The sequence below is a fragment of the Hemicordylus capensis genome, chromosome 2 (assembly GCF_027244095.1).
Source record: "Hemicordylus capensis ecotype Gifberg chromosome 2, rHemCap1.1.pri, whole genome shotgun sequence".
NCBI lineage: Eukaryota > Metazoa > Chordata > Lepidosauria > Squamata > Cordylidae > Hemicordylus > Hemicordylus capensis.
In genome coordinates this window covers 181,772,238-181,791,977 of record NC_069658.1, presented here as the reverse complement: position 1 = coordinate 181,791,977, position 19,740 = coordinate 181,772,238, and the positions used below count along the sequence as shown (strand labels likewise).

Genomic DNA, 19,740 nt, shown 5'->3' with positions numbered 1-19,740 from the left:
AAGCTTTGTTTGGTTGGTTGGTTCTTAAACTCAGGTGTAGCAAATCAGGGACCAACTCTGGCTATGGCCCAGCACACAATCTTTGCTCTTAGTGGCCTCATTGAAAAGTTGAGTTGGAGAGATGACAAGATGGAATTCTGTAGGCCTTAGCAGGCCAAATCCCAGGGCGAGTATGTTTGAATTGCAATGATAAGAATCCATTGTGTGAACTCCAGTCATCCCATCCTACCTGTGTTAAACAGCTATCCCCAATTCACACGAGGATGTGACATGTTTAAGGATACTTGATGCACTTCAGATCAAGCACGTCATATTTGCTGCGATTCAGTGGAATAGCAGGAAAAGTGCAAAATGTGTGATTGGGCAACAATTCTCCCTGGAGAGGCTCATTAACAAAAGGCAAGCTAAGACTCTTATGATTCTAAAGATACGCTTGAAAGTATGTTAGCAATCTGCGATTCAGAGCCTTGGATTTCAATTTTGATAGCTCTTCTGTCTTTATCTGCAAAAAGATGCTGGAAGATGGGCACTTTGACCCAGCTAAGGAATTCTTTGTATGTAAGCAGGCTTCCTTGTGTGTATTGCTTGCTGGATGAGGAACAGCTGCTTAAATCTGATGCCTGTCCAAATACACATCTGGATGCACATCTGAGTGGTGATGCAAACTATCTGCATTGCATTGCAAGGGGAATGGGCATCCCCATCCCAGTTCTGGCGCACCTAGTCATGCTCAGAGACTTTTTTAAGCAAGTCTAGATCTGGATCAAGTCATCTAATGGCACAGCAGGAAAATGACTTGCCTAGCAAGCCAGAGGTTGCTGGTTTGAATCCCCGCTGGTATGTTTGCCAGACTATGGGAAACACCCATATTGGGCAGCAGTGATATAGGAAGATGCTGAAAGGCATCATCTCATACTGTGTGGGAGATGGCCGTGGTAAACCCCTCCCATAGTCTACCAGAAGAAAACCACAGGGCTCTGTGGGCTCCAGGAGTCGACACTGACTCGATGGCACACTTTACCTTTAGATCTGAATCAGGAACAATAGATAGGAACGGATATATCTACTTACCTGAGGGGCATATTTTTATTCTGCTTCGGTTGCCCCATTTCTCTGAGCAAAAAGGCACTGCAGCATGCCCTGGATTCTGGTTAAGTAAGTAAGTAAGTAAGTAAAATATGTACACCCCGCCCCTCCAATACACTACTGCTCGGGGCAGCTTACACGCGTGATGAAACAGATACAATATAAAACTATAAAAATTAATAAAATTTTAAAAGTTGAAAGACCAAGCTAAAGCCACATTTAAAGCTCCAAATGTGAAAAGTTTCAAATTAAAAGTTAGACGTAGAAAACTAAATATGAAGACACCTACCAGATACAGCAGGTAAAGTATTGAAAAAGCTTCCATGTTTCCCTTGGAGGAGAGTTAACTGTAGATATATGGTAACTTTTTAGTACCCGGTTTATTTATCAATGCTTATTTATGTAAGTGTCTGGATTATTTATACAAACATATAGGCTGAGCATTAGATGGAGTTGTAGCAAAGCACTCCTAGAACTCAGCGCATCAGAGAGCCATGCTCTGTATCCGAAGTTGCTGCAGCTCCATCCCAGGCTCCTCAAAATCAGTCTCTCTCCTTTATTCAGCAGCTGCGTAGCGTAGTGGTCAGAGTGTTGGACTAGGACCAGGAAGACCCGGGTTCGAATCCCCGTTCAGCCATGAAACTCACTGGGTGACTCTGGGCCAGTCAAGTATCATTCGGCCTAACCTACCTCACAGGGTTGTTGTGAGGATAAAAATAACCATGTACCTTTGAGCTCCTCGGAGGAAGAGCGGGATATAAATCTAAAAAAATGAAATGAAATGCTTCACAAATGGGTATTGCTTTATGCAGACCCCTCTGGAGAGGCAGGGTGGGGAGGAGGAGGGAGAGGAAGCTGATGTCACTTTCAATCCCTTCTGGGAGATGCCGTCTACCTGATCCTTATCCAATCATGGCTTTGCTCACCCAGGAGGATGAGTGCTGTCTGAAACTTCAGTTGTTGGCCAGAACTACTGATTGAATTCTAGGAACCTAGGAAGCTGCCATATTCTGAGTCAGACCCTTGGTCCATCTAGCTCAGTATTGTCTTCACAGACTGGCAGGGGCTTCTCCAAGGTTGCAGGCAGGAATCTCTCTCAGCCCTATCTGGAGATGCCAGAGAGGGAACTGGGAACCTCCTGCTCTTCCTAGAGCGGCTCCATCCCCTGAGGGGGAATGTCTTATAGTGCTCACACTTCTAGTCTCCCATTCAAATGCAACCAGGGTGGACCCAGCTTAGCTAAAGGGACAAGTCATGCCTGCTACCGCAAGACCAGCTCTCCCCTGCCTCATTAAGGAAAATACCAGCTCGGCAAATGAACTATGATAGCATAATAATTAATTGCTGTCATCTACATTCTTTGTGCTCTATATCTTTACCTCTCTTTTTTGTCCTTTTCTCTTTTTTGCTTTTGCCAACATCATCTTACCATTCTGCATTCCCTGTTATTATTGCATTTGCATACATTTTGTAAGTGCTGGGTGTAAATGATGTGATTAGAGAACTCAGTGGAATGTGTTTGTGCTTTCAGGAGCTCAAGGAGCAGCCTCTGTGAGAATATGGCCAGAAAAAGCCGTGGTGGAATTTGGAGGCTCCATTGTGTTTAACTGCAGCACCACCTGCAAGGATTTCATAAGACTTGGCCTGGAGACCAAGGAGTCGATGAGAAGCAGAGAAACTGGGACCACTTGGGCCACTTTTGAACTTCTAAATGTCAGTAATTGGGACACCAAACCATCGTGCTACGCTCTTTGCACAAGTGCATCCCCACAACATGCAGCCGTCACAGTTTACCGTAAGTCACATGTTGGGTTGTATCAGGATCTTTCATGAAGGACTTTGGGGTTGGGGGTGCAGCTTTCCTTGAAGGAAAGTAGAGTTTACTCAGTGGAAGATGGGGACGTGGGCTCAAATTTAGCAGGAGGCTTTACACACAGGGCTTCTGCCCCGAATCTCCAGAAGAGAGTGTGTGTGTTCACACAGCAGCCAAACTTACCTCAAACTCCCTTCAAGATTTTTGGACCTGCTCCACACACAAACTGGGCTTTGTGATGTGAATTCTAGCTTATCTCGACATATGTCTGGGTTTTTAAAACGCTGGTTTTAAGCTACTTTTTCTGAAAATGCCGGCTCAAATGGGAGAGGCACTGGTGTAGAATCATTAGCATGATAAGAGGGTTACTCTCTTTACAAATGCAGATCTATCTCTGCAGGGAGCTCTCTCTCCCACCCCCATCGGCTAGAAGGAAAACTCTGCAGAGCAGAGGTGAGGGGCTGCTTCCCTCAATGTGGCGAGTGATTTTTGAAGTGGCTTTGCTCAACGTTAACCTCGAAGCTTGAAGCCAAGTGCAAATAACTCTCAGTGAGCAACTGGCCCAGGAAGCTGAACTGAAACCTTGCACATATGAAGCTGCTTTACCCTGAGTCAGACTCTTGGTCCATCGAGCCCAGTATTGTCTGCTCTGACTGGCAGTGGCTCTCAAGAGCATCAAGCACACCTACCCCCCCGCCCCGCCTCCGCCCGACCAGGCAGCCGGGATCCGAAAATGTAGAAGTCTGTCCTTCAGACGCTTTCTGCAGAGAGACTTGTCTGCCTGGTCTGGGCAGGGGTGGCAGGGTGCTTGCTCCTCTGGAGAGCTGCTGCCAGTCAGAGTTGAAATTGTTGCATTGTAATTGTTTCATTTTGTAAGCTGCCCTGAGTGTTTTGTTGTAAAGTGAAGGGTGTGATAGAAATCAAATAAACTAGTGATGTCAGGGATTTACAGTTCACCTGGGAATTTCCTCCATTCAAATTATGTGCTCTGCCACTGAGTTATCATGGATTTCCCCAAACCTTCTCTACCCTCCCTGCCCCACTGAAGGATGAAATTCACCTTAAGCTTCATCATCAACATTTTAATGTGCTATTTAAAAAGGTAAAGTTTGATCTAAAGATCTGGCACCAATCCTGTTCAGAGTGACTTGTCCCCTTAGCTAAGTAGGGTCCACCCTGGCTGCATATGAAAGGGAGACTAAAAGTGTGAGCATTGTAAGAGATTCCCCTCAGGGGATGGAGTTGCCGCTCTAGGAAGAGCAGAAGGTTCCAAGTTTCCTCTCTGGCCTCTCCAAGATAGGGCTGAGAGAGATTCCTGCCTGCAACCTTGGAGAAGCCGCTGCCAGTCTGTGAAGACAATACTGAGCTAGATAGACCAATGGTCTGACTCAGTATATGGCAGCTTCCTATGTTCCTGTGATAGGGATTTGTATCCTGCCCTGTCCTAAGGGTGGTTAGCAATATATTAAAATGCATACAGAAGCATTCGTTAAAATGAAATATCAAAATGTCCCTTATTGGCCCAGGTTAGCCCTAGTTACTTCAGTCCAAACAGAAATAGTTTGCATCAAGTGTCAGGAATCAGGCTTTGGTGAGGAAAAGAGTTTGACACCAAGAACGGCTCCCTACATGCCCTTCCAGACCTGATTTGTCATCCAACTGGTAAACTCGAGAGGGTTCTCTTGGGCTGTGTACCAATGAAAATTTGGGGTACCTCCTTACCTGTTTCTCCCATTGCTCTAATACTGATTTTGCACCCAGAGTCAAGACTGCATTCATTCATATATATATATATATGGCTTGCATTCGAAAAGACTGAAATTCTGCACCGAGGTCATTCAGAGGCTGCACTCAGAAAACACAGTTTTTGCAACCTGTATAAATTATGCAAATCAAACAGACTTCCATATCTCTGTGTTTTTATAATTTATTTTGCCATTTTTCAATATTTCACAAAATCCGCACAATGCAGGCAGGAGCAGCCCAACGTATTTTGGTGCCTGAGGTGAGGTGCAAAATGCTGCCTTGCCTTACCTCCACCAATCACAGCCTCAGAAGCATTTAAACAGGGTGTAGCTTGAAGAGAGGAGCCAGCTTGCTGACCACCTTATTTTGATGGCCTTGTCACCTTTCGTGCCTTTCAAGGAGGCCAGGGCCATGAGAAGATGCTGCCAGCAACCAGCCCATTCTCCTTAATCTGCCTTCCTTAGCTGTCTGTCTGTCTGTCCGTCTTCCTCCCAGTATTGCCTTGGGCTCTACTGTAGTGATGTGCACGAACCGGTCTGCAGGCCATGTTTGCAAGTGGCCCGGTCCGGCGGTCCGACGCCGGGGTGTGTGTGTGTCTTGCTTTAAGGGCGGCGGGGGGTGGGCTGGGGGGTGTACTTACCCGTCTCGCCGCTTTCCCCCCTCCGGCGCTCCATTTTGAAGAGAAATTTTCGGGGCAGCAGCGTTTCTCCCTGCCACCCCTGCCCACTTGTTGACCAGTAAAAGCGGAAGTGACTTCCGTGCATGCGCCTGACGGTCACCCGCCTGCCGCACAGCGTGTTCACGCAACATGTGACGTGTGTGCTGGCAGGGGTAAGTACAACCTCCCCGCCCTTAAAGCGAGACACACACCTCCGCCCGGCGTCGGATCACACTTCTGCGGTCCGTGCACATCCCTACTCTACTGACTGCAGTGAACACAGTCAGGGACCTGTGGGACCTGCTGCTGGAGCCAGAGGCATGGCCAGGGCTGGGAGCCACACATGGCAGCACTCCAGATGCAGAGAAATGGAGGAGGATGGAAGGATGGATAGATGGATGGCATTAGCAAGGGAGGCAGCAATGCACCAGGAACAGCTCAGGTGAGACATGAGGTGGGGGCTGCTGGCTACCTTCCCTCTTCACGCAATGCCCTTCATGCCGAGCCACCTGATCCAACCGCTGCAGAGCTCTGCGAGGCGACCAGCACAAGGAGGGAAGATTGCCCACCGCCCACAGATTGCCCACAGCCCCTCCTCACACGGTACCTGCAGAGCCCCTTCTCAAAAACCTCCAAGGGTCAGACAGGAGGCTCCCAACCAGAGCCTTGCAAGGTTTTGCAAGAGCACCATGCAAGGAGGGAGTTTGCCAGCCTGTTCACCACAGGGACCTCCCATCTGGCCTTTGCAGGTGCTGGATTGGTGGTTGGGGACACTCCTTCTATTCTTCCTCACCATGCCTCACCCTTTGCTTATTCACAAAGTAGAGGGCGAAGACGATGGAGCGGCAGGAAGTGTGTTTAATCACTTCCTGGTGCTCTGACTTCTCCATTTGCTGTCTTTTGAGCAGGTAGAGGCAGGGGCGGAGCTAGGGGAAAGGGGGCCTGTGTTCGCCCCTCTCTCTGGTTGCCTCTTGGAATGAGGGAGATAATGATGAAAATTGGGAGGGGTGGCGTTTGGGTGCCCTCGGAGCCTGGGGGCCCGGGTTCTTTGAACCCATTTGCTCAATTATATCTACACCCCTGGGTAGAGGGCAGGACAGGCTGTGGCAGGGAGGGAGAAAGAGCAATGAACTGCAACAGCCCTGGCACTTGACAGGGAAACTTGTTTTGGGGAAAGGTACACGGAAGGGAAGGGAAGGGCCCACTGAACTTCAGCACATAGCCAGCCAGCCAATCAGGAGCTCCCCTTCTGCGTGGATACATTGCTGAACATGTGTCCGCTTCAAGCTAGCAATCCTCAGATAGGAAGGCAGGAGGGCTCTGAGTCCCCGCTGGGAGCCCTGCAAATACCCCCGTGGTACAGGTACTCCCTGCCATCATTGAATGTGGCTGGGGATGATGGTAATTGTAGTTCAGCAACAGCTGGGGAGCCAACCTTGTGCCCCCCTGGGCTAGGTGGACCAGTGGCCTGGCCTCTGTGTTCATATGTTCATGTAACCACATAAGCAGGACCGCAAGAGCTAGATTTGGGTAGAATTGTATTTAATCAGACATTTCTAACTGCAGTTTAAGTGGGGGGTTTCCTGCAACCCAGATGTGACCTACGGATGAGGACATCTCTTTCCCCCACACTATGTGCTGTTTTTGCTCCAGCAAAGGCATGTCTCTACATTACCTCATTCTGTTGTAGGCTCAGTCTAGACAAAACGCTGGTCAACTTGCACAGTGCCATTTCTGACTGCAGGCCAGGAAGTGCACAACTGAATTCTTCCCTGAAACAAAACACTGCCTACTCACTGAAAACTAGCATGTGATGGGAAAGGGTTAGATGAGTTCCTTTCAATGTGGATAGTGGTTGTTTTTTTAAATTCGGAGTTTCCAAACATGCAGGTACCCCACCTGCAGTCAGAAGTACCGTTCAGGAACAGTTTTGCTACATGATTGACTGTTTGGGTAGACTACCTGTCAAGAGACTTGGATGAAACATCAGCCCTATTCAGATGCTGTACAAAGTGGGTGCCAGGAGTTGAAATTGACTTGACGGCACACTTTACCTTTACAAAGTGGGGATGCTGGACTCATGCATGAAGAGTGTGCTTGGGAGCTCCATCTCCACAGGGATGAATTCTGGAACCTTGCCCTCTCCTCTCCATTCTTACAGTTGGTGGTGAGATTCTTTCTGGGGTTAGAAAGGCTGGGGTGCCCTAGTGCTCCACATCACCAGAAGGATTCCTCCCACCTTCAGATTAATGATGTAAGTGTAGAGAGCAGCATGGTGGTGTGGGGTTTTGGGATGCATCAGTGTAGGGGCTTTCAAACACACTACGGACACTGTGTGCGAGGACAGCGACCCCACTTTGTGTAATGTCTAAACAAGGCTGTGGAGAGGAGGTAATCCTTTGGGAAAGTTCTGCTGTGGGTGAGCTCAAGAGCTTGACCCCTCAGTCCATTACAAGATGAACCCATAACTCCCTGGTTTGGGGTTTGCTGCTATCAGCCTGCCCGTATTCTGCCCCCCCCCACATTTGCAAGCAGAATCACATTTGCAAATTGGGACGGCGGGGGGGGGGGTTTGATGTGGGGGGCACTGTTCGGCAATGGCCTTGGCCTTAACAACAACAACAAATAGATTGTGAGCCCTTTGGGGACAGGGATCCATCTTATTTATTTATTTATTATTCCTCTGTGTAAACCACCCTGTGCCATTTTTGGAAGGGCAGTATAGAAATCAATCAATCAAATATTTATATACTGCTTTTTAACAAAAGTGTCCAAAGCGGTTTACATAGAGAAATAATAAATAAATAAGGTGGATCCCTGTCCCCCAAAAGGCTTACAATCTAAAAAGAAACAAGATAGACACCAGCAACAGTCACTGGAGTGTTACTGTGCTGGGGGTGGATAGGACCAGTTGCTCTCCCCTGCTAAATAGAGAGAATCACCATGTTAAAAAGGTGCCTCTTTGCCTAGTTAGCAGGGGTCTGGAGATGTTATCCATTGCACCTGGGATCAGGAGCAGAGGGAGGCCAACAGCGGCCCATGTTCTGCCACTGCCATGGCCCCCCTCGCCCCATTCCCTGCATCTGCTGTCAGACGCAGGGAGTGCTTAGCCACGTCCCCTGCATCTGACAGCAGACGCAGGGTGTTTGTTGGGGCCATGAGGCGTGGCCCCTGAGGGATGGCGGCCCGAGTTCTTTGAACCCGGTCGTCCAGTGGTGGCTCTGCCCCTGCCTGGGATATATGAGAATAATTATTCCTGAGCTGCATTAGAAAAAGAGTTCTTTCTTTTGCTGTTTCTTCATCTCTAAAATATGTTAACAGACTAAAACGTATCACTTTTTACATCATTCCAGGATCTCCAGAGCGAATCGTGTTGGATCCGTTGCCAGAGATGGAGGTGGGCAAGGAATATAACTTGACATGTCGGGTTCACAATGTTGCCCCCAGACGGAACCTCACTGTGACCTTCCTGAAAGCAGAGACGAAACTACACCAAGAGACATTTAAGGAGCACTCGGCATTGGAAGCTGGTGACGTCGTGGCGACCCACAGCATAACTGCTCAGCTATCTGACAATGGGGAGGAGTTTAGCTGCCAGGCAGCCTTGGATCTGAGGCCCGAAGGGCAGCTCTTTGAAAAGGCTTCCCAGAACCAATCAGTAACAGTAGTTGGTGAGTTCATATCAGAAACCGCAACAAGCCAAAAGATGGGAATTAACTGAGTTTCTGCTCATTGGCCTAAATCCAGTTATCACAGGTGGTGTTGGTGTGACTTTTTCAAATGCTTGTAGGGGTGGATTTCCTTGTTTACAGTGACTATACAACTAGAATTCAGATCACAGGGGAAGTCTCATTTGTCTTCTGTTTTCCATCGGTAAAATGTGATTTCTTTATTTCATTCTCATGTCTATGAGATTGGGTTGGAGGCAGGCCCACTCCAGGGGCGTAGCAAGGTTGGAGTGGGCCCAGAGACAAGATTTTAAAATGCCCCCCCCCCCAAGTCCAGGGCCTCCGCACACCCCAGGCCCCCAAGGATTTAAGTCTGATATTCCAAAATAAGTATGCTGCCTGCAAATACATTTCACTGAATACACACACACACGTCACAATATATAGTGATATACATTGAGTACTATACATTTGTATTACTTTTAATGCCTAGAACACACTAGAAAGATGAATGATTAAAATGGGCCCCTCGCTGCAGATTAGCAAAGGAGACTTTCAACCATGCAGGGTGAACCTATATTTGTTTTCTCAGAATTCTGAACAAATTCAGTCAAGTTTGATTGCAGGAGGTTTTTCACAGGAGGCTTTTAAAGCCCTTTAAGACACATCTCCTCTGGAATGGAGGTGCTGCATTCACATGTTGGCCAGATTTACCCTGAAGTCCCTGCAAGTTATTGGGGAGCAGTTCACACACAAGAAAAATAAAATAAAAGCACCACACATGCTTCACAGTTCTCACTCAGACCTTCTGGGTTGCAAAACAACTTGAACATAAGTGCATTTATAAATGAATGAATGAATAGATAAAATTAATAAAATACTGTTCCAGAAGTTTTTGTAATTTTCTGCCATGAAACAAGCCACTTATAGGACTTTTTAGATAGTTTTTTTTAAGCCAGCAAATTTTCCAAGCTGTTTCAAAATAAATATTCAGAGACTTCTCGGTCCCTCCCCCCCCTCATATCTAAGCCCTATGGCAAGCAGATCCCTATATATGGGGGGGGGGGGCGGGAAAGGTAACCACAAAAAGGAGTTCACACTCTACCTGGCAAATGCTGGTCTGGGTTAAGCAGGGCAGCAAGGGGTCTTCTGCTGCAGAGAACACTCTGGCTGCCTCCTCCTTCCTGGCTTGCTTGGGCCCTACTCGAGTTCAGGCTTCACTGCGGCCTGCACGGAGGCCTCCGTGGAAGCCCCGCCCACCCGCCGATCAGCTGAGAGGCGGGAGAAAAGGAGCTCTTGGCAGCTTGCCTGCTGCTTTGATTGCCGGCCAGCAGAACAAGCAGGAGAGACGGCGAAGAGGGCAAGTGGCTGAGAGGCTATGGGGCTGGGCAGGGGGCAATGGGGAGTCACATGAGGTGCCTCTGGGGTGCCCCTCCAGGCAGTGGGGCCCCCAGACAACTGTCTCCCCTTGCCCTATCATTGTTACGCGCCTGGCCCACTCTGTCTCCAAGATACTATGCCAGGCAATGGATGATCAGCTCTTTTGCTCTTGGTTCTGCTGCTCCCGCTCGCCATTTACTTCATTTGCGCCCAACTCAGAGTGGGCAGTGAGTGCCTGGGAGCCAGATGTGGTGGATATTCCCTGCTGGAAGTGGAATGTGCACCTCCTGGGGCTGAACTGCCACAAGTCAAAGGCTTGCCAATGATGGATGTAAATCCGTCCTCTCCCCCCACCCCCCACATAGGAGGAGATTAGCCCATAAAATATCACATAAAATATCACAAGGACAGACCACTGCAGTGGTTGCATTCTATAGATTGATTCATTGTATTCATGAGTACTAAAGAAGCCACGTACTTTGCAGAAGTGGCCTACCTTCTTGTTGGAAGGATTGCTGAGATTATGCCTTGAGTGCTTAGCAAAAATATTATAGAAATTCTAAGAGTAATAACTGTAAATATAATAATTGTATGACTGATTGATTGATTTTAAATGGTTGCTTTTAAAATAACAAGCATGGTTTCCCTTACTGCCTTTACAGATTTCCCTGTGGATCCCCGTCTCAACACCTTACATGACATACTGGAGATCAGTACTGAGATGGATGTGGAATGTGAGGTGGCTGGGGTTTTCCCGGCCAAAGAGGCCCGGTTTGACCTGACTTTTGCTGGGGAGAGATTGAAGTTCAGCGTCAATGTGTGGAATGATACGGCCACAGCCAAGGCTCAGGCATCCTCCTCCTCAGTAGGAAAACATGAGCTGAACTGCACAGTCTCTCTGGGGCCGATAATCAGAACGGCAACAAAAACTGTGGCTGTGTACAGTGAGTATCGTATCTGTAATTAGCACCTGAGAATGTCTGAGGCAGAGTTCTCCTCCAGCCAAACTGAAAAGAATAATACACTTAACACAGTGGAATTACCTTCATTTGAAAAGCAACACACACACACACCCGCCACACACACACACCAATTTCTTCTTCAGGATGCAGTGGGAAAGCATAATTTCACAATGCAATTGGGGAAAAGAAAATGGCAGCCATCAGCCATTGGCCATCAGGAAGAAGAGCAGAAGCGTGGCTGCAACTGCCATCCTCAGAGATGGAGATGTTTTTCAGTTTAAAAAGACAGAAAAACATGTTGGTGCTACCAATAAACTGCTTCTCCAACTCTGAAACTGTTTTCTAAATGTCCTGTCCTCTGCAAAAGTGAGGAATGCCCTTCCTATAGCTAATCTATTGATAGACACTTTCTAAAATGCAGCTGAGCGAAGCTAACTTGACATTGCTTTTGCTAGTCCAAAAACTTGCTGGCCCAAGACCGGAGTTAAGGCTCTCTCATTTTGGCTCAAGCTCCACAAAGCCAGGAAGCACAGACGTGCCAGGTGATCAGTAATGATGCTGTGCAATGTTACAATCTGTGCTGGCTTACAACCTGCCCTCCTGGTGCCCATACTTTTCCTTGGTCTTTGAGGCCCAGATCAAGATGGGGAGGGTGGAGTGCCCTGTTAGTAGGCCAATAACTGTAGTCACTCAAGCAGTCCTGATGTAGTAACAGGGGCTCTGCTGAATTCCCTCACAGGTTTGCCTGACCCCATCCTGCATGTTGACCCCCAAGCGGTGCTTGTCAACGAGGCTGTGACCTTCACGTGCAATTCTAGTGGCACTGGATCCCCTGGCATTAAAATGCAGATCAGAGACGCCAAGGAAACCTTCGCATCTGCAAGCAATTCTTCTCTGCAAGTTGTCTGGACAGCCCAGGAAGAAGATGATGGGAGGGAATTTACATGCGAAGTGGAGCTGATGGTGGATGGGCACCCAGTCCCAGTTGTAAAGAAGACCTCTGCAAAGCTCACTGTCTTCTGTGAGTAGGAACTACATAAATCATGGGAGGCTGAATGAATGAATGAATGAATGAGAATATTCCAGTTTTGGCAACAGAATAATATATTCTGCAGATAATGAAAATCAATGGCAGCCAGAACAGGTGGGGTGGGGTGGGGTGGTAAAGAAGCTGCAGGAAAGGCTCATTCCCACTCTTCTTTTCCTGCCCTGTTTGCTTTGCTGTGTCTTGTTCTGCCCAATACCACATTAACCCCAGGAGCTCAGGGTTGGGAAACCGGACAAATAACCAGACCGTGCACCAAGAGTTAACACCGTGGCAGGTGAAACAAGATAGAACAAGGTGGCTGGGGCACTGATTGGAGTGTGGGAATGATCCACACCTGCAGCTTGTTTGTCCACCCCTCCTACTGGCCGCTACTGGTAAAAATTATGCAAACTGGGCCTCTTTGCATACATGGATGCAGGCCTAGTTCTTATTCCAGTTACAAGCACTCATTCCAACTTCAAACTACAGGTGGTATCTTGCATGATGGTCTGCTCCACCATACAAACAAATTCCCTGCACAAAGAATACTAGCTTATCCATCTGCCTACCAACCCCTGTGTGCAGGATTTCCCCCTCATTCTCCATCCTCTGTAGCATGGTCACATCTATGCAGATTCTGGGATCCATGTTACATCCAAAGAATCCAAAGCACCTTATCTAAACTGGGTGAAATTGCCACCATTTTCCCCTCAACTTTGCATGGGGAAACAGGTTGCAACACGAGGTGGCGTTAAGCCACCTTGGGCAAGAAGTGGGGTAGAAAATATCTTTTAAAAACAATTGCATTCATTCCACATAGCCAAGAAAAAATAACCATGTTGTCTGCTCTGTTTTAGATGGGCCGCGAATGAATGATACTAGCTGTCCCAGTAGCTTGGACTGGACAGAAGGCAATGAGGAGACTTTCTTCTGCTCAGCCTGGGGAAATCCAAAGCCAACCATTGAATGCAGGAAGGATACAGTGCTGTATAAACTTGGGACACCACAGCGCATCACCAGAGATCAGGACGGGCTCTATCGGTGCAACGCCACCAATGAACATGGCTCTGATGTTAGATACGTGACCATCCGTATTGAGTGTAAGCTAATCTCCCTGTGAAATCTAGTCCTTGTACTTGCAGTGGGCAGCTGAGGATGGGGAACCTTGCAATGAACTGTCCACAAAGATAGAGTCAGATTGTGAATTATAAACTTATCCCAAGGTGGCCAATGGATAGTAATCTTGGCCAGTGACCTCAATCAGCCTTGTCTTGTCTCCAGCTGTGAACCAGTCCAAATGGTTGAGAACATTTCCATTGGCAAGCAGATACTAAGCATTAGGGCAGAGAAACTCTTTTTGGAGAAACTCCTGTCGGTTTAGATCTGTGAGAGGAGTCCAAATCTCAGTGTAGCTGTTGGCTTATTAATTAGACTTTGTCAGGTGGCAGCTTTGGGGGACGTGACACGTGAGTGAATAAATAAATGGTAATTACCCTAAAACACTGAATGCTGTTTTTGGAATGGTGCATACCTTAGCTTTATGGTCTTACTATGTCAAACAGCAACCATTAAAAGACAAGTTGTTCTAGTAAGAACTAATCAGCCCACTTTCTCTACAACTGGACTAAATTTGGTTCAGATCAAGGTTCATAAGTTAGATCTCTTGCACCTCAAATGTTCGTGTATCCACCATCTTGAATCACGGTGGATGATATTATTACAAACTATACCATTGAGGTGTCCCTGTGTGTTACTCACTACAACTGTGTCAAATTTGGTTCAAATGGGTTAGACAGTCCTCAAATTAGTGCACTTCCGCCTCAAAGGTTCACACATCCACCATCTTGGATCAAGGTGGATGACATCACAAACTACACCATTGGGATATCTCTATGTGTCCATACAGCTGTAGAAAATTTGGTTCAAATCAGTTAGACTGTCCACAAGTTATTGCACTTGCGCCTCAAATGTTTATGCGTCTGCCATCTTGACTTGGATTGGATGATATTGTCACAATCTATGTCATTGAGGTGTCCCTATGTGTCCCTACAGCTGTAGCAAATTTTGTTCAAATCGGTTAAGCTGTTCACAAGTTAGCCCACTTGTGCCTCCAAAGTGTATGCGTCCACCATCTTGAATTGGTTTGGATGACATTGTCACAATCAATGCTGTTGAGGTGTCCCTATGTGTCCCTACAGCTGTAGCAAATTTGGTTCAAATTGTTTAAGCGGTTCACAAGTTAGCCCACTTGTGCCTCCAAAGTGTATGCGTCCACCATCTTGGATCGGGGTGGATGGCATCAACACAAACTATGCCGTTGAGGTTTTCCTGTGTGTCACTCACTGCAACTGTATGCAATTTGGTTTAAATCGGTTAGACAGACCACAAATTATCCTGCTTGTGCCTCAGATGTTCACGCGGCCACCATCTTGAATTGGAGTGGATGATGTCATCACACACCATTCCATTTGGACATCCCTATGTGTCCCTACAGCTGTAGCAAATTTGGTCCAAATTGGTTAAGCGGTTCACATTGGTTAAGCAGTTCAGAAGATGGCAGACACATAAACTTTTGAGGCCTTGAAACACTTGCGCCTCAAAAGTTACATGTCCGCCATCTTGGATTGGGGTGGATGACATCATCACAAACTACACCGTTGAGGTGTCCCTATGTGTCCCTACAACTGTACTCAATTTGTTTCATATTGGTCCAGGCATTGTGAAGTTGATAGTGGGGGACACACAGACACAAACACAGGATGCCGGGTGATCTCATAAGCCTACTGGAAAGTAGGCTAAAAAAACCAGACTAGAAACTCCCAGGTACAAACTAGTTCTGGAAGGTTAGGTAGGTCTGATATTAAATGGCAACACCCCTGTAGGAATCAGCAGCAATCTAGCAGTGTGGTGCTCCTATGCTTATAGGGAGATCTATCCAGGTTCATCTGCTTGAACCTTTGGCACAGAACAAAAGTTTTTGTCCCAGTCGCAAGAGTTATTGTTGTGCTGTCTTAAACACAAGGTGTGGAGCAGATTTCTAGATGGCAGAATTGCACCTTGTGGGATTCTGAGGCACCTAATTTAAATTCATTTGTCTTTTCCTTTCACAGTTACCCAACCCAACACCCTGCTAATAGGTCTGCTGTGCCTCGGTGCGGTGGCGATTGCTTGTGTTGCTGGGGTGGCCTACAGGATGTACTACAATGCCCATAAGATTAGGAAATACGTCCTAAAGCAGAAGCAGCAAGCTGCTGGACACCCTATGGAGCAGAAGTCACTGAATGGCAATGCACAGACTGAGACGGACAGTTGCTAAGTGGGCAGGAGACTCCTGGGAGCTTATCCTCATGCCAGCAAGACTGCAGCTGCAGCTGCCCACCTTCCTAGGGGCAGAGATGGGGAAAACGTTCTTCAGAAGCTGAACAAATGGTGGTGGGCAGTCCTCTAACTGGACTTCGGCATTCTTGGAGAGTGATGGTGCTTGCACTTTCTGATGGCTGTTGGCAGCATTCACTACAAGAGAGCCCATCTGAAGAGATGGAAGCAGAGGTTCGTGATTCGTGTACCTTTCACAAGACCTCCCCATCACTTTCCACCCCAAATCCCACTGCTGCAGACTTGGAGCGCAAGAGAGAAACAGGCAGGCAGCTGAGACCTTCACACACTGATCTGCCCGGACCAGATGTCCTGAAAGAGAGCTGCGTTCAGTAATCTGATGGGAAGCAACACAAGGAGACCGGATATTGTACTGAAGTGGGTAAAGAATGGAGGAACCACATCCAGAAAGAGCTCTTCTCCCAACAGTGGAGGATTCGGGGCTGAGCATCCCCTGCAGGGTGTAGTGTCTGCCTGGATCACTTTTGTATCACTAGATTTCCTGGAATTATCTGAAGGCAATAACATGATTGCAGACAACAGTCTGGAAATCATTTCTACTTCTGGGACCATTGTCTGGTGAACTTTTCATAGGGCAACGTGGCACTAGTTGGGACATGAACAACTCTTGTGGCTTAGGCAGTGGCAAAGCCCACATCTTGTGGCAGGAACCTGGGATGGTTTTCTAATGTGCTTTCTGGCATGTGGACTCACATTTGTCTTGTTTAAGAATCATGCTGTGTATCATAACTCTAAATCTACTTATATTTATGAATGTCAGCTTGAAAAGCAGGGAGCCTTTTCCAACTGGAAGAAGATTTGGACAATGAAGTGATTTCCACTGGAAGAGCATAAATAGGCAGAAGTCACCCTTTACACCTGAAAACAGCATACTCTTTAAGATGAAGGAAACAGCTGTGTCTTCAAAAGACCAGAAAGGGAAACAAGAGCGTGTGTTTCCATGCTCTCATTTTTTCACACCTGTGGTGCAATAAAAGTATAACTCAGGGTATTTTCACACAGGTGTAGAAGGGCTTTGGGTTAAAATTGCTAGGTACTGTGAATGTGAAAACTGTGCTGGCTACAATGTACATGTTGGTTTCTCTTCTGTGTTCCGTCCATGTGACAAAATGGTGCAAGAAAGGTTCTGTGAAAATACCCACAAGGCTCCTACCTGCATTACAATCTTTGGTTGCACTGTACATCTGAAAGTGTCACTGTAGCCGGCACATGTATCATCCCAAGTACGCACTTGTTTGAGAACCAGGATTGGCATGTCTCCTTGAGTGCACACATGGTGCCAGGCACAGGTTTGCTGCTCTATAATGTGTGAAATGGCCCTCCAGTAGGAGAATAGGAGACCCACCTCCCTCTGTAGTCAACCCTTGAACTTGTTATAATCATAGAAGCATCTGGATTTTTACAGACTTCTTGATTTAAAACTATCTTTGCATATGAGAGGGTTTTCCCCATCCCCACTCTATCTTTAAATGTATGTTCTGATTGATGACTACCCAAATAACAAATCCGAGGTCTGAAACTTTGGGGCGGGGGGGGGGGGGGCGGGACGGACAAGAAAAGAAATCCATCACACTTGGGAGAGGTGACCTTCAGGGACTGTCAGTGTTTTATGCATTGCCCAAATGTGATAGCTTTAAAAAATTGTTTTTGTAATATCTAGAAAGTTCCAATCAAATATTTATGTATCATATTTTGTATGTATTTCATTGCAAGGATAAGGTAATGAAATGGGTTAACATGGATTTCTTTTTATTTAGCACATCTCTCTACCACCTATTTGCAAATCTTTGGGTGGTTCACAATCTTAAACAGAACAATTAAAAAATTTCATATAATTAAAAACTCTAATACTTAAAACTTCACCAAGATCATCAACTGGAGGTTATAAATACATCTATTGGCATCAACTGGAGTTTATAGCAAATATAGCACACTGGGTGACAGTGGTATTGAGTGAAACCAACAATTTAAATAATAAAGCTGATATGATTTGTTTTTTGAAAAAAGAGTTTTCTAAAATAAATGAAAAGTTCACTGTAACCTGCTGAGTTCCTCTGTTTCTAGGAAACTTTGTAAGTTGCTAGCAGTACAGCATATGAGTCATTTTTCAGGGGAGATTAAGCAAACAATGATGACACATCCTTAGCTGCTGTGTTGTTATTAATTTTAGAACTTTTTCATACATTTTGAGGTTTTATTTTTAACTCTATGCATCATACACACCTTTACTATTTCCATGGAGCACAGGTCTGTCAGGATGCCTCTGAATACCAGTTGCCCTCTTTCCTACTGTTACTTCTCGGCATGCCCTCAAATCTTGCCAGTGGGCTTCCCAGAGGCATCTGGTGGGCCACTGTGCAAAACAGGATGCTGGACTAGATAGGCCTTGGGCCTGATCCAGCAGGGCTGTTCTTATGTTCTTAAATGTACTTAAAGTATAATTCCAATATTATGCCATAAATGAACTGGCATTATTAGATTAGATATTTATATCTATATAGACACAATAATTCATCCCATGTATACATAAGAAAGCCAAAGAATACAAAAAAGAGATCAATATTGCTTTATTGGCTACAGAAAAGCCTTTGTTTGTGTCGACCATGTCAGGTTGTGGAATATCCTTAGGAAAATTGGCGTCCCAGAACACCTCATTGTTCTCAGGAGAAACCTATACACAGGACAGGAAGCCACAGTCCCGACGGAACATGGTGAAACAGATAGGTTCCAGATCAGCAGAGGAGTAAGACACAGCTGTGTACTTTCTCCTTCTTTATTCAATTTATATGCTGAACATGTACTGAGAGAAGCTGGATTGGAAGAAGATGAGCGTGGTTTTAAAGTTGGAGGAAGGAACATCAATAACCTGTGCTACGCTGATGACACCACTCTGATAGCTGAGAATGCAGATGCTCTAGTAGTGTAAGTCAAGAAGCACAGTAAAAAAATGGGACTACAACTAAATGTAAAGAAGACTAAACTAATGACAATGGGTACAGCAACCAGCCTCATAATTGACAATGAAGACATTGAAGTGGTGGATAGCTTTTGCCTTTTATGATCAACCATCAATAAATATGCCACAGACTAGCATTTGGTATGGTTGCAATGAAGGCTTTGGAAAAGATATTTAGATGTTGTAATGCGTCCACACCTACAAAGATTAGAATAGTTCGGACAATGGTTTTCCCTGTGACACTCTATGGATGCGAAAGCTGGACTTTGAAGAAGCAAGATAGAAAAAACATTGACGCTTTTGAACTTTGGTGTTGGAGAAGACTTTTGAAGATGCCATAGACAGCCAGGAAAAGAAACAAATGGATCATAGAACAAATCAATCCAGAATTTTCACTCAAGGCACAAATGACCAGGCTCAAACTATCATACATCGGACACATTATGTGAAGACCCAGCTCTCTTGAGAAGTCTATAATGATGTGGAAAGTTGAAGGAAAGAGAAGAAGAGGGCGACCAGCAGCAAGGTGGATGGACTCAATTACTACAGCAATGAATGCACCACTAGAGACCTTAAAGGCCAAGTTGAAGACAGATCATCCTGGAGAGAATCTAATCTATGTGGTTGCTAAGAGTTGACACCAACTTGACGGCACTTAATCAATCAATCCATCCATCCATAAGAAATATAGAACACCTTATCTCCACATTTCATGTAAAAATGCAAAATTAGAAACATTCATAAATATGAATTTGTACTTCACCTTTTATTTTTTTGAAACCAAGAAACTACAGAACAGAGAAGCATCTTCTTTATATATAATTCTTTTAGGCATACCCCTCGCGTTCTTGCGAGAGTTTGCAGGCAGGTGCCCGGAAAGCGACGGGCAGAGGTGGGAGAGAAGAAAATGGTGCCAGCTGGGCCGGGGACGGGGGGAGACAGAGGTGGGCAGGCAGAGGAAACAGTGGGCTTGGAAGAAAACAGTGGCTGGTGGTGAAGCGGGGGTAGTGAACAAGAGGCCCGCCTTCTGGCCCAAAGGAAGCATGGC

At 46.2% G+C, this 19,740-nt stretch overlaps 1 protein-coding gene across 3 annotated transcripts in view; it reads left to right on the top strand.

Annotated features, from left to right (window-relative positions):
- LOC128342179 (intercellular adhesion molecule 5-like) overlaps nt 1-17,776 on the top strand; it is a 130,516-nt gene extending 112,740 nt beyond the window's left edge. For all 3 annotated transcript variants that reach the window (XM_053289190.1, XM_053289188.1, XM_053289187.1), the window contains 6 exons: nt 2,618-2,881; nt 8,657-8,974; nt 11,014-11,295; nt 12,053-12,334; nt 13,198-13,440; nt 15,451-17,776. In XM_053289190.1, the coding sequence (XP_053145165.1) occupies nt 2,749-2,881; nt 8,657-8,974; nt 11,014-11,295; nt 12,053-12,334; nt 13,198-13,440; nt 15,451-15,656 (1,464 nt within the window). In that variant the 5' untranslated portion in view covers nt 2,618-2,748 and the 3' untranslated portion in view covers nt 15,657-17,776. The remainder of the gene's footprint in view (nt 1-2,617; nt 2,882-8,656; nt 8,975-11,013; nt 11,296-12,052; nt 12,335-13,197; nt 13,441-15,450) is intronic.
- Nucleotides 17,777-19,740: the final 1,964 nt, after the last annotated feature.